Source organism: Hemitrygon akajei, chromosome 9 (genome assembly GCF_048418815.1).
Source record: "Hemitrygon akajei chromosome 9, sHemAka1.3, whole genome shotgun sequence".
In the NCBI taxonomy this organism is placed as follows: domain Eukaryota; kingdom Metazoa; phylum Chordata; class Chondrichthyes; order Myliobatiformes; family Dasyatidae; genus Hemitrygon; species Hemitrygon akajei.
This window is the reverse complement of record NC_133132.1, coordinates 100,741,923-100,757,148: the sequence shown is the minus strand read 5'-3', so window position 1 is coordinate 100,757,148 and position 15,226 is coordinate 100,741,923. Positions and strand designations below refer to the sequence as shown.

General features: G+C 39.3%; 1 protein-coding gene across 2 annotated transcripts in view; it reads left to right on the top strand.

Annotated features, from left to right (window-relative positions):
• The window catches only part of lyst (lysosomal trafficking regulator), a 316,053-nt gene that overhangs the window by 42,134 nt on the left and 258,693 nt on the right, over positions 1 to 15,226 (top strand). The window contains exon 1 of one of the 2 annotated variants that reach the window (XM_073056660.1): positions 12,356 to 12,459. The exons of the other annotated variant lie outside the window; for it this stretch is intronic. Coding sequence (XP_072912761.1) covers positions 12,457 to 12,459 — 3 coding nt within the window. The 5' untranslated portion in view covers positions 12,356 to 12,456. Of the gene's footprint in view, positions 1 to 12,355; positions 12,460 to 15,226 lie in introns of those variants that run through there. 2 annotated transcript variants of the gene reach the window in all.

The following is a 15,226-nucleotide window of genomic DNA, read 5'->3' as shown; positions in this document are numbered from 1 at the left end:
AGGGTGTATATTTGTCATATCATTCCTGCTTTTACTATATGTTAGTGTTATTTTAGGTTTTATGTGTTATTTGGTATGATTTGGTAGGTTATTTTTTGGGTCTGGGAACACTCAAAAATTTTTCCCATATAAATTAATGGTAATTGCTTCTTCGCTTTACAACATTTTGGTTTACAAATGGTTTCATAGGAACGCTCTTCCTTTGGATTGCGGGGGAAACCTGTATAAGGAAACCAATGCCCTGCTGAAGGGTCTCAGCTTGAAACGTCGACTATACTCTTTTTCCATAGATGCTGCCTGGCCCACTGACTTGATCAAATTCTCTAGCAGTAAAATATCCACCTGCAACATTGTGTACAGTTATGTTCCCTTTTTCCTAAAAATACAAGGATATACTTGTCAAAGAAGGTGGATCAAATAGTTGCCATACAGATTCATAGAAAATTAAGAATGTTTGTGTATGTAAGGCCTCTTTTTAAAAAAAGAGTTCAGAAGAGATAGAGGTCATTGCATTGAAATTAAGCAAATTTTTCAGAGGAAACATAAAAAAAATAAGAAATAGGGGTAGGCCATCTGGCCCGTCAAACCTGCTCCTCCATTCTATAAGATCATAGCTGATCTGTCCATGGACATCTCCATCTACCTGCATTTTTCCCCATGATCCTTAATTCCCCTATTATACAAAAACCTGTCTAAACTTGTCTTAAATATATTTACTGAGTTAGCTTCCACTGCTTCACTGGGGTAGAACTCCACAGATTCACCACTTTCTGAGAAAAGCAGTTCCTCCTCATCTCTTTCCTAAATCTACTTGCCTGAATCTTGAGGATATGTCCCCTAGTTCTAGTCTCACCTGCCAGTGGAAGGAACTTAACGATATCTTATCTATCCCTTTCATAATTTTATATGTTCTGTAAGATCTCCCTCATTCTTCTGAATTCCAGCGAGTACAGTTCCAGGTGACTCAATCTCTCCACTTAGTTTAACCCCCTCATCTCTGGAATCAACCTGGTGAAACTCCTATGCACTGCCTCCAAAGCCAGTATATCCTTCCTCAAGTAGGGAGACCAGAACTACACGCAGTACTCCAGGTGCAGCATAGCTTCACTGCTCTTAAATTCAATCCTCTAACAATGAAGGCCAACATTCCATTTGCCTTCTTGACAGCCTGCTGCACCTGCAAACCATCATGCACAAGCACTCCCAAGTCCCTCTGCACAGCAGTATGTTGCAATTTTTTACCATTTAAATAATAATTTACTCTTTCATTTTTCCTTCCAAAGTGGATGACCTCACATTTGCCAATATTGTACTGCCAGACCCTTGCCCACTCACTTAACCTATCTATATCTCTCTGCAGACTCTCTATCTTCTACACAATTTGCTTTTCCACTCAATTTAGTATCATCAAAAAACTTAGATACAGTACACTCAGTCCCCTCTTCCAGATCATTAATGTATATCGTGAACAGTGGTGGGACCAGCACCAACCCCTGCGGAACACCGCTCACCACTGATGGCCAACTAGAGTAATACCCAACTCTCTGCTTTCTATTAGTTAACCAATCTTCTATCCATGCTAATACATCACCCCCAGCTCTATGCATACATATCTTATGGATAAGTCTTTTATGCGGCACCTTATCAAACAGCTTCTGGAAATCCAAGTAATTAAAGTCCATCTGTTCTCCTCCATCTACTGTGCTAGTTAAATCCTCAAAGAACTCCAGTAAGTTTGTCAAACAAGATCTGCCTTTGCTGAATCCTGCTGCGTCTGCCTGATGGATCCATTTCTTTCTAAATGCCTTGCAATTTCTTCTTTAATGATATCTTCAAGCATTTTCCAAATTACAGATGTTAAAAATGACTGGCCTATAGTTACCTGCCTTTTGCCTGCATTCTTTTTTGAACAGTGTTGTGACATTTGCTGTCTTTCAATCCATTAGACCTACCCAGAGTCCACAGAATTTTGGTAAATCATTAGCAAAGCCTCTACTATAACTTCTGCCATTTCTTTCAGTACCCTGAGATGCATTCCATTAGGACGAGGGGATGTATCTATCTTCAGGCCCACAAGTTTTCTCAGTACCATCTCTTTAATGATAGCTGTTGTATCGAGGTCTTCAGCTTCCATCGCGTCCATAATATCTTGCTTTGGCATGTTAGATGTGTCCTCCATCATGAAGACCGACACAAAATAGTCATTCAGAGCCTTGGCCATTTCCTCCTTACCCAACATCAATTCCCCCTTTTGGTTCTCCAAGGGACCTGCATTCACTTGAGCCACCCTTTTCAACTTTAATTATAAAAACGTTTACTATTATATTTTGTGCTAGTTTGTTTTCATAATCTAGTTTCCCTTTCTTTATTTCTCACTTAGTGTTATTTTGTTACTTTTTAAAGTTTTCCCAATATTCCAGTTTCCCACTACTCTTGGTGTCTTTGTATGCACTAGCTTTTAGTTTGATGCCTTTTATTTCTTTAGTTACCCAAGGCTAGCTTTTCCCACCTTTACTGTCTTCGAAAAATCTCTTTGAAAGTCTTCCACTGTCCCACCATTTAGCCTGTGTTCCCAGTCTACACCAGCCAAATCCTCCGTCATCCCATTGTGGTCTCCATTGTTTAGGTATAATACACTGGTTTTAGATTGAGCTATTGCAGCCTCCATTTGTATGAGAAATTCAATCATACTGTGATCACTCTTTACCTGTCTCATTGCACAGGACCAAATCTAAGATAACATGTTCCCTTGTAGGTTCAGTAACATGCTGTTCATGAAAGCCATCATGGATGCATTCTATGAAGTATTCCTCAAGACTGCCTTAAAGATCAAGGAAGATAATATTTGGATGTTTGCCCTGATTGAGGAGTCTAAAGCTAGGTATTCACAGTTGTAAAATAATGAGTAGACCACTTTAGACAAACAGTTGTGAATATGTGGATTTCTGTATGTGGAGACATGATTTTATTCAAAACTGAGATTGTTGGTTCTGATTTTGGATAAACTGAGGGGTATGAGGATAGAATAGGAAATGGATATTAAGACAGAAGATAATCATGATCTGGTTGAAAGACTTTGGGACTGTATGGCTTATTAATGTTCCTTTTCCCTATGTTCCTGTACTTGTTCTAAATGTGTGGAGACAAAGCAGAAATAATCCAGGATCTACCAATAAACCGGTAGATGAAACTCTTAAGCTTTTCTATATCTGTAAATCATTAAAAATGAATTATTTAGAAATGAATCAGCACGTTTGCTTATTCTTCAAATTTGGCATAATAAAATCTTGAGACAGAATACTGTGAGGGCACAATGTAGGCAACTGCTCTTAGGAACTCTGGTAATTCCCCCAGAAGTTATGAAATTGAGTATCATTTTCAATTGATCTGCAATCATGATGTTTCAAGATCATGAAAATGATACATATTATATTGCAGGATAATAGTGGATATTTAGTCTAATTTCTTACTGTTTATAATCTAATTATGTATTTTTGTCAGCTTAAAACTATGCTTAAGTGACTACATTATTAGGTATACCTGTGAACCTGCTCGTTCGTGAAAATATTTAATCAGCTGATCATGTGGCAGCAACTCAATACGTGAAAGCATGTAGACATAGGCAAGAGGTTCAGTTATCATTCATACTAAATATCAGAATGGGGAAGAAGTATGATCCAAGTGCCTTTGACCGTGGAATGATTATTGTGCCAGATGGGGCAGTTTGAGTATCTCATAAACTGCTGATCTGGGATTTTCACGGACAACAGTCTTTAGCGTTTACAGAGATTGGTAAGAAAAACAAAATAAATCTGGGGAGGGTGAAAATGCCTTGTTAATGAGAGAGGTCAGAGGAGACTGGTTCAAACTGGCAGGAAGGTGACATTAACACAAATAACCATGCATTACAACAGTAGTGTGCAGAAAAGCATCTCTGAACACACAACACGTTGAACCTTGTAGTGGATGGGCTACAGCAGCAGAGGACTTTCTGCATATACCATAGATTCCGGACTACAGAGCGCACCTGATTAAAAGCCGCTGGCCCTAATTTTAGAAATAAAATCAATTTTTTACTTGTAAAGGCCGCACCGGATTTTCGGCCGCAGGTGTCCCACGTTGTAATATGAGATATTTACACAGAAAGATATTACACGTGAGGATTTTTTAACTTTTAATTAAATCCATATGGTAACAAAAACAAATACATATTGCAAATGCTTTTTTTCGAACCGTGCCCGTAACACGGCTACTTTTAAATATACGTTGCGTATACTTCTTTACTGAACAACATTCCAATATCTCCTAACGACTGGTAAAAAATATATATACTGCAGCCTACCAGGAAAAGTTATTGATCGCCTTTAACTTAAAAGCAGCGTTTTCGCTCCGCCGCTCGACCCCCTCCTTTCCGTTTATCGCAAACGGCATTTTTCCCACAAGACGCGGCGAAACCGGGTGTGACGTCATAGCATCCCGCGATGTAGTACAGAAAACAAATATAGTTAAAACTCTTCTAACTTTAACTAGAAAATGAATTACTAAGTGAAAATATTATAAACTAAATAACTGCCATAAAGGCAGCACAATGCTTTTCTTCGAGTGTTTTCCATGTTGATGAGGGTGAGTACAAATGACTGATTTACAATAATTTAATTGTGAAAGTGCGCTTGATTTATCGTACAATTTCATTGGACCTCTGTGAACTACTCATCAATTTTATTGGTCTACTGTTACGAGGCAAAATGTTTACGAGGTGGCATGAAAAAAAATAATGCATTAGCCGCTCCGTATTAAAGGCCGCAAAGTTCAAAGCTGTTCAAAATGTGGGAAAAAAGTAGCGGCTTAAAATCCGGAATCTACGGTAATTTCACCTATAAATGCAAGATTTAGTGTGATAGCATCAGCTTTTTGGATTGCAGATTTTATAAATAGAAAGTTACTGATCTTAGAATTAATATTTGCTCATGACTGAAATTAGTTGTAATTGGTGAGTGACCAAGAGATGAGTGCAGTGACTAAATTGTTTCAATACACATGACAGAATTAGAAAATGAAAGTTAATAAAAATCCCCAGTTTCCAAATTATTTCATTTGTTGTGAAATATTGATATTGAGTGGGGCGTTGTGGCATTAAGTGCATTTTTTTTTTAAAAAAAAAGAAAATTACTAACTTTCAGGATCTGGATGTTGTTGGCAAAGACAGCATTGATTGACCATCCCCAGTTGCTTTTGAGGTGGTGGTGAGCTGTCCTCTTCTACTATTGCAGTCTTTCTGGTGAAGGTACTTGCACTGTGCCATTGCGTATGGTGTCCAAAAATTAAGGCCCAATTGCAATGCCAGATGATATTTTTATCTCTTAAATGATGTTTATGGACCTTTGGCTCACAGATATACAATATTAGAAGAGAAGTAAGAAAAATAAATAAAAGTGCTCCTCTGTTCAGCTAAGGTGGCACATAGAAGTTCAGAAACATTGTCCAGAATTGCCAAGTTTTTCTGTAGCGGTCTTTGTTCTATCACAGCCTCCAGTGTGTTTATTTTGACTCCTACAACGGAGCCAGGCTTTCTAATCAGTTTATAATAAAGGTTTGAGAGAGATTGTTGGAGTAGCCAGACAAGTCAGGGTGTTGTCGCTGATTAACTGGACTCTTGAAAACTCACACTCATTATTTTATTTTACTTTGGGGACAAGGAGAACAGCATGGCTTGTCACCATTCTGTTCTGAATTCTGGACAGACAATACCACTTTTATACAGAATTGACTTGCAGTTATGTACAGTTGCAAGAAGATATGTGTGAATCCCTTTACAATTACCTGGTTTTCTGCATTTATTACTCATAAAGTTGTCGTGTTGAAGATCCAAGCTTCAGGTGACAGACTGTTTCCTTGACATTCTCCTGTAAAATGACGTGATACAATTTTGAATTCATTGTTTCCTCAATGATTGCAAGCTGCCCAGTCCCTGAGGAAACGAAGCAGCCCCAAAACATGATGCTCCTTCCACCATGCTTCACAGTTGGTATGAGATTTTGGTGTTGGTGTACAGTGCCCTTCATCCTCCAAACATAGCAGTATGCATTTCTGCCAAAAGGTTCAACTATTGTCTCATCTGTCCACAAAACATTGTCACAGAAACATTGTGGAACATCCAGGTGGTTGTTTACAAACTTGAAGCGTACAACAATTTTTGTTTTTGGAGAGCAGTGGTTTCCTCTGTGCTCTCCTTCCAATGGACACCATTTTTGTTCAATGTTTTTCTTACAGTGGACGCATGAACAGAGACATTAGCAAGTTCTAGACGTATGTGCTGGTCTTTTGCTTAACCCTTGGGTTCTATTTCACCCCCTTCAGCATTGCGCACTGTGTTATTGTTGTGATCTTTGCAGGATGTTCACTCCTAGGGAGAGTAGCAATAATACTAAATTTCCTCCATTCATAGACAATTTCTCTTACTGTGGACAGATTAATACTCAGCTCTTTAGAAATGCTTTTATAACATTTTCCAGTTTCATGCATCTTTACAGTTCCAGGTGTCAGGTGTCATTAAGTATGTGAAGTTGCCATTCCTCAGGAGAAGGTTTTTGGGAAAAGTTAACTGGAAAGGGACAATAGCAGGAAGGACAACAGAGCAGCAATGGCTGGAGATTTTCTGCGAAAAATAAGGGAAGTGCAAGACAGATAAATTCCAAATAAGAAGTAGTTTTCAAATGGAAGAAGGACAAGTTAAGTTAGAGCCAAAGTAAAAGAGCATACAAGGAAGTCAAAGCTAGTGGGAAGATGGAGAATTGGGAAGCTTTTTAAAAAGTTGCAGAAGGAAGCTGCGAAGGTAATGAGGAAGGAAAAGATGAATTATGAAAGGAAGCTGGCAACTAATATCAAAGAAGATACTAAAAGCTTTTTTTAAGTATATAAATGGTAAAAGAGAGTCGAGAGTAGATATAGGACCAATACAAAATGACGCTGGAGATACTGTAATGAGAGATGCAGAGGAACTGGATGGGTATTTTGCATCAGTCTTCACAGTGGAAGATATCTGCAGTATACTGGACATTCAAGAGTGACAGGGAAGTGAAGTTTGTGCAGAGAAGTTTCTCAGGAAGCTTAATGGTCTGAGGGTGGATAAATCTCCTGGATCTGATGGAATGCACCCATGGGTTCTAAAGAAAGTAGCTGGAGAGATTGCAGAGGCATTAACAATATTCTTTCAAGAATCAATAGATTCTGGCATTGTACCAGATGACTGGAAAGTTGCAAATGTTATTCCGCTATATTTAAGAAGGGTGGGAGGCAGCAGAAAAGTAACTATAGACCTGTTAGCCTGACATCCATGGTTGGGAAGTTGTTAGAATCGATTGTTAGGTATGAGATTACGTAGTACCTGGAGGCACATGACAAGATAGGCCAAAGCCAGCATGGTTTCCTGAAAAGAAAATCCTGCCTGAGTAACCTACTGCAATTTTTTGAGGAAATTACGAGCAGGGTAGACAAAGGCGATGCAGTAGACATGGTGTATTTGGATTTTTCAGAAGGCCTTTGACATGGTGCTGCACATGTGGCTGCTTAGCAAGATAAGAGCCCATGGAATTACAGAGGAGTTACTAGCATGGGTGCGGATCGGCAGAAAACAGAGTGGGAATGAAGGGATCCTATTCTGGCTGGCTGCCAGTTACTAGTGGAGTTCCACAGGGGCCGGTGTTGGGACCGCTGCTTTTTACGATGTATGTCAAGGAATTGGACTATGGGATTAATGGATTTGTGGCTAAATTTGCCGATGATACAAAGATAGGTGGAGGAGTGGGTAGTGTTCAGGAAGCAGAAAGCCTGCAGAGAGACTTGGATAGTTTAGGGGAATGGGCAAAGAAGTGGCAAATGAAATACTATGTTGGAAAGTGTATGGTCATGCACTTTGGTGGAAGAAATAAACAGGCAGACTATTATTTAGATGGGGAGAGAATTCAAAATGCAGATATGCAAAGAGACTTGGGAGTCCTTGTGCAGGATACCCTAAAGGTTAACCTCCAGGTTGAGTTGGTGGTGAAGAAGATGAATGCAGTGATTTCTAGAGGTATAGAACATAAGACCATGGATGTGATGATAAGGCACTCATGAGACCATACTTGGAGTACTGTGTGCAGTTTTGGGCTCCTTATTTTAGAAAGGATATACTGACATTGGAGAGGGTTCAGAGAAGGTTCACAAGAATGATTCCAGCAATGAAAGGGTTACTGTATGAGGAACGTCTGGCAGCTCTTGGGCTGTATTCCCTGGAGTTCAGGAGAATGAGGGGGGATCGCATAGAAACATTCCGAATTTTAAAAGGCTCAAACTGATTAGATATGGCAAAGTTATTTCCCATGGTAGGGGAGTCTAGGACAAGAGGGCACGGCTTCAGGATTAAAGGACGTCCATTTAGAGCAGAGATGTGGAGAAATTTCTTTAATCAGAAGGTGGTAAATCTGTGGAATTTTTTTGCCGTGAGCGGCTGTGGAGGCCAAGTCATTGAGTGCATTTAAGGCAGAGATAGGCTTTTGATTAGCCAGGGCATCGAAGGGTATGAGGAGAAGGCAGGGAAGTGGGGATGACTGGAAGAATTGGATCAATTAATTGGATCAATTAATGGTGGACTTGATGGGTTGAATGGCCTACTTCTATATCATATGGTCTTATGGAAACTGAGAGGTCTGAAGGTAGGGAAGTCACCTGGTCCAGGTGGTGTGCACCTGGACATCAGAGGTCTGAAAGACGTAGCTTAAGAGATTGTGGAGGCATAAGTAATGATCTTTCAAGAATCACTAGATTCTGGAATGGTTCCAGAAGACTGGAAAATTACAAATGTTACTCCATTTTTTCAAGAAGGGAGAGAGGAAGGAGAAAGGAAATTATAGGCCAGTTAGTCAGACCTCAGTGGTTGGGAAGATGATGGAGTCAGTTGTTAAGGATGTGGTTTTGGGATACTCGGATAGGCCGTTGCCAGCATGGTTTGCTCGAGGGGAAATCTTGCCTAACAAATCTGGAATTTTTGAAGAAATAGCAAACAGGATAGACAAAAGGAGAATCAGTTGATGTTGTGTATTGGATAAAGCAATTGCTGATGGTTAGCTGCTAGTTAGTAGTGGTGTTCCACTGGGGTCTGTCACTCCACTCTTCAAGAAGGGGAGGGAGACAGAAGAAATGAAATTTATAGGTCTGTTAGTCTGACCTCAGTAGTTGGTAAGATGTTGGAGTCGATTGTTAAGGATGTGGTTTCGGGTTACTTGGAGGCACATGATAAAATTGGCCACAAGGGAAAATCATGCCTTACAAAACTATTGGCATTCTTTCGAAGAAATAACAAGCAGGATAGACAAAGGAGAATCTGTTGATGTTGTCTACTCAGATTTCCAGAAGGACAGGGTATTACAGGATGGATTCTAGCATGGAAAAACAGTGCCTGATTGGCAGGAGTCAAAGAGTAGAAATAAAAAGAGCCTTTTCTGGTTGACTGCCAGTGACTAGTGGTGTTCTACAGGGGTCTGTGTTGGGATCGATTCTTTTTACATTATTTGTCAATGATTTGGATGGTGGAATTGATGACTTTGTTGCAAGTTTGCAGAAGATATGAAGATAGGTGGAGAGGCAGGTAGTTTTGAGAAAGTAGAGAGGCTACAGAAGTACTTAGATTAGGAGAATGGGCAAAGAAGTTGCAGATGGAATATAGTGTCGGGAACTGTATGGTCATGCACCGGTAGAATAAATGGAAGGATTAACTATTTTCTAAAGGAGAGAAATACAAAAATCTGAAGTGCAAAGGCACTTGAGAGTGCTTGTGCAGGATTCCCTAAAGGTTAATCTGCAGGTTGAGGAAGGCAACTGTGATGTTAGCATCCTTTTCAAGAGGAGTAGATTAAAAAAAGCAAGGATGTAATGTTGAGATTTTATAAAGCACTGCTGAGGCCTCACTTGGAGTATTGTGAGCAGATTTGGGTCCCTTAGAAAGGATGTGCTGAAAATGGAGAGGGTTCAAAGGAGGTTCATGAAAATAATTCTAGGTTTGATTGCCTTGTCATATGAAGGGCGCTTGATGGCCCTGGGCCTGGTATTCACTGGAATTCAGAAGAATGAGTGGTGACCTCATTGAAACCCATCAAATGGTGAAAGGCCTTGATAGGATGCTTCCTATGGTGGGAGAGTCTAAGACCAGAGGACACAGCCTCAGAATAGAGGGGGGTCCTTTTAGAACGGAGATGAGGAGGAATTTCTTTAGCCAGAGTGGTGAATCTGTGGAAATTGTGGCCACAGGTAGCTGGGAGGTCAAGTCTGTATGTATATTTAAGTCAGAAGTTGATTCTTGATTGGTCAGGGCATGAAGGGATACTGGGAGAAGGCAGGAGATTGGAGCTGAGAGGAAAATTGGATCAGCCATGATGAAGTGGCGGAGCAGACTTTTTGGACTAAATGGCCTAATTCTGCTCCTATGTCTTATACTAAGAAGAAGGTGTTTACCAGGATGCTGCCTGGTCAGAGGGCATGTGCTCTAACAAGAGGTTGGACAAACGGGGGTGTTTTCTCTGGAGCAGTGGAGTCTGAGGGAAGATCAGATGGAGGTTTATAAGATTACGAGAGGTACATTATAGATAGAGTAGTCAGACAATATATTTTCCCCCAGGGTTGAAACATCTAATTCCAGAGGGCATGCGTTTAAGGTGGAAGGGGATAACTTCAAAGGAAGTGGGAGGGGAAAGGTTTTTTACACAGTAGTGGTGCCTGGATTGTGCTGTCTGGGGTTTGGTGGTAGAGGCAGAAATATCAAGGACATTTAAGAGATCTTTAGATAGGCACATGAATATGAGGAAAATGGGATGATATGTTCATTGTGTAGGTAGAAGGATTGGTTTATTTGGCCGTTTGATTACTGATTTAATTGGTTTGGCACAATATTGTGGGCTGAAGAGCTTGTTCCTGTTCTGTATTGTTCTAAAGAACACTTTGTAATTTGGTTCTGTGGCAAAAGTTACAATGTCAAAAACTTGGCATCTCAAAACTTGAGCTGTGAAGCTTAAAACACATGTGAGGATGGTAATTTATCATCGTTGGACACTTAATGAGTCCACATTCCAGGGTTTATCTCGCACAATCACCATCTACTAAATTTAAATTTCAATAGTATTGCCATCAGTAAATACCCCACCAACATTATACTGGAATTTATCATTGACTGGATGTGTAATTTCTATAGCCACGTATTTACAGTGCTTACAAGAACAGGTCCGAGACTCCATGTATTTAGTAACACGTGACTCACTTCTCCATGGGTAAGGCCATAAAAAGTCATAAAAATGAATAAAAATTTAGTTTATGCAAATTAAGTAGTGTATTTTACTGAGTACAGAAACAATGTACGAAAGCATTGTGAGATATTTTGTTTGTAAATTTATAAAGCTTGCTGTTAGAATGTGAGTGACTGTGCTTTGAAAATTTTAATTTCCATATTCTTGTTGAGTCGTGCAGGGAAATTTTCAAGTGTAGTATCTATAAGTACAGATAAACAAACAAATGGAAAGAACCCAGAAAAATTATATAATTTACTGGCTTGTAATTTTAGTGGTATTATTGGAATGGTGAGTAGGATATCTGGAAAGCTTTGGTTCTTCAAGTAATTCAACAGTATCTTTAATACTTATTTCAACCAGTAGATCAGATGGCCTGATTTAACCCAATCTGCAGCACAGCACCTCTAACAGTGTAATACTTCAATACAGGTTAAGGCTTTGGGAGTTGGTGGTGAATCAATTGCCACAGAATTCATATACCTGATCTTGTAACCTTATTCCATATAATGTAGATTCTCATAAAAGATCATGGTGAAAGTAATCTCAGTAGTTTTGTCATGGTTTATTGAACAGTATCTGTTATGTATGTATGGTTTTTAAGGGTGAGCAGGAAGTAGTCAGAAGATTTTCTAGCCATCAGGAAGTATGGTATTAGAATAATGGAGTGGATGATTTTCTTGTGCTGGCAATATTGTGTCCTGCTTTGCATAACATGTTAGAGATGAGGCTTGGTCCACCAGTTAGTAAAATTGTGATTTTTATTTTCCACCTCAACTTTCCCACGGTGGTTTCATATCCCATATTCCCTTATTATCTTAAAATTTTACTGACCCTGTCTTGAAAATAATTAAGTCCACCAGAAAAGTTCCAGCATTACTTTACTGTGCTACCTAGTTCATTCTGACTTCTCACTATTTATCTCAAGATGTTTTTCGTTTAATATTTCTACCTGACTTGCTCTATTAGCATAATCTTTCCAACTCTTTTTCATTCACCTATTCTCCTTCACTTTTTAAGATGACTGCTGTTCTCAGTGATACCTTTGCAAGATTGATAATAATAAAGGCAAAAGGCGCAACAGACATTTATCCAGTTTGTCTCATTCTGTGATGTTTCACTATTTCTTGGATCAGCTCAGTCCATGGTGAGTTTTTGTTTGTTTTGTGCTTCATGATGGTGTTTTTAACAATGCAGCAGCATTGCCTAACCATGGATCCTGGATTGCAAAGAGCTATTTTAGTTTGATTTTTGTTTGCTCAGCAGAATAGTTGATTTACTGCCAGCATAGTTTTAGGATATAATTTCTTCAGCTTAAATAGAGTAACTGCAGTTTAGAGCCAGACTTCTTGCCTAAATTGCTATGTTGCAAAATTTCAAACATTAATAATTTAGATACAATAGTTCAAACAAAAATACTGGTCTTTTGAGTTTCAGAAGTGGCATCTTGGTTTACCTATCAAGTTTCCTTTGCTATTTTTCTCTAATTTTCATCTACTTAAGAATTTTCAGACTTTGGTATTATCATTCAAATTGATCTTTTGTAACAGTCTTTACATTTTTTTTCTGAACTTAGGTAAAACTTAATTGCATAAAATGATTTCTAGTTCAGGTTTTACGTTCTGTACTTCCTTTGATTAAAATATCTTTTTCTGCTCTTTAACCATGAAAATCCAAGTGTAGCGGAGGTCTAAAAAGGCCATAGTGACTCTGATTAAGGTTGAGGGAAATTGTTTTACCCGCCATTATTACATTGAACGACACATGATTTGAAGAATCATATTGGTAGAATAAGAATTACTTGAATATTACAATCATTTTCAAGTTGGCAATGAGCTCAATGTGGAATAATGGCATAGAAAAATATAGATGCTTTATTGATCCCACAGGAGATTACAGTGTCACAGGAGCATTGCAAGTGTGCAAATATACAATATTATAAGTAAGGAGAATAAATAACAAGTAAGTTATCTTAAATACTCCAACAGGAGGGGATCATCACTTCCCTGGTTATAGGTTGATTCATTATATAGCCTTTTGGCTGAGTATAAGAATGACTTCATATAGTGCTCTTTGGAGCAACACAGTTGTCTTGGTCTATTACTGTTCAGCCAAGGTGGCGTGCAGAGGGTGAGAAACATTGTCCAGAATTGCGGACTTTCCGTTGGGTCCTTTGTTCCACCACAGCCTCCAACGTGTCCAGTTTGACTCCTATAATTAAGCTGCTTTTCTAATCAGTTTATTAACCCTGGTTGGCATCACTCATGTTGATACCATTGCCCCAGCACACCACAGCATAGAAGATTGTTGGCGACAACTGACTGGTAGGACATGTGAAGGAGAGGCCTGCATACTCCAAAGGACCTTAGTCTCCTCAGGAAGTAGAGGCAACTTTGGCCCTTCTTATACTGTACACAGCCTCTGTGGTTGTGCTCCGGACTAGGCTGTGTACAGTATAAGAAGGGCCAAAGTTGCCTCTACTTCCTGAGGAGACTAAGGTCCTTTGGAGTATGCAGGCCTCTCCTTCACATGTCCTACCAGTACTTGTAGGTCCTCACCATCTAGAATAATAGGGAGCAGTGAAGGCTTCGTCTTCCTAAAGTCTATCACCACCTCCTTTATCTTACTGATGTTGAGCTGCAGGTGATTCAGCTTGCACCATTTGACAAAGTCCTCCACCAGGGCCCAGTATTCATTCTCCCATCCTCCCTTTATACACCTGACTATTGCTGAGTCATCAGAGAATTTCTGCAGGTGACATGACTCAGTGATGTATCTGAAGTCTGAGGTATACAGGGTAAACGGGAAGGGAGCCAGTACAGTCCCCTCTGGGGCCCCAATGCTGCTTATAGGCATGTCTGAAACAGCACAAGCTGTAGTCTGCCAGTCAGGTAGTCCCTTAACCAGGATAGAATGGAAATACCAAACTGCATTGAATGGAGCTCTTCCCCCAGCAATGAGGGATGTGTGGTATTGAAGGCACTTGAGAAATCAAAAAACATAATCCTCTCAGAGCTGCTCTGCTTATCCAAATGGGAGTAGACTCTGACGGTGTCGTCAACTCCAATGTGCTCCTGGTAGGCAAACTGCAGCGGATTGAGGGCTGATCTGAGAACTTCAATAGGTACATTTAATGTCAGAGAAATGTATACAATACACATCCTGAAATTCTTTTTCTTTGCAGACATTCACGAAAACAGAGAAGTGCCCCAAAGAATGAATGACAGTTAAAACGTTAGAACCCCAACTCCCCATCCCATGCACAAGTAGCAGGAAGGCAACAACCCCACCCCACCCCCACTTTGTACCATTAGTGCTGACTTTTCATGCATTGTGCATAGAAATTAATTTTTCAGAGTAGAATGCATTTGAGATTATTTGTAGTTCAGAAATTCATCCAGGTCCTCCTCATTGTAAAAAGTGCTTGAGGTAATGATGTGTGCAATTTCTGTAGTTTCCTGTTAAATCTTACATAAATCTCAATGTTAGAGTTTTAAATATTCTAGTAAATAATTAAACTTAAGTATCCCATGAAAAAGATAATGTAGTGAATGAACAATGAAGTTAGTGGTTTAGGGAAGGGCGTTAGGAACGACAAATTCTGGGGGGGAAAAAAGTCTTTTCAAGTAATGTCTCCTATATATTTAAAGTTGATTTAAATTTTTTGAATCAACAGTTTGATTTAACAACAGCTGAAGCATGGCATCTCAAACAGTACTTGCTGTGAAATGTTGGATCAAGTTAGATTTCTAAATTACATGATATTACATAATTCCCTGTGCAATGAATGGTTTGTTGCTTGCACTATTAAGTTAGGTATCATTACTCTGAGTGCTTGTTGTAAGGTGCTATTAGAAAAATAATTAATACTGCTGCTCTTTAAGTGTAACACTTACCCAAAAGGCTGGTATATG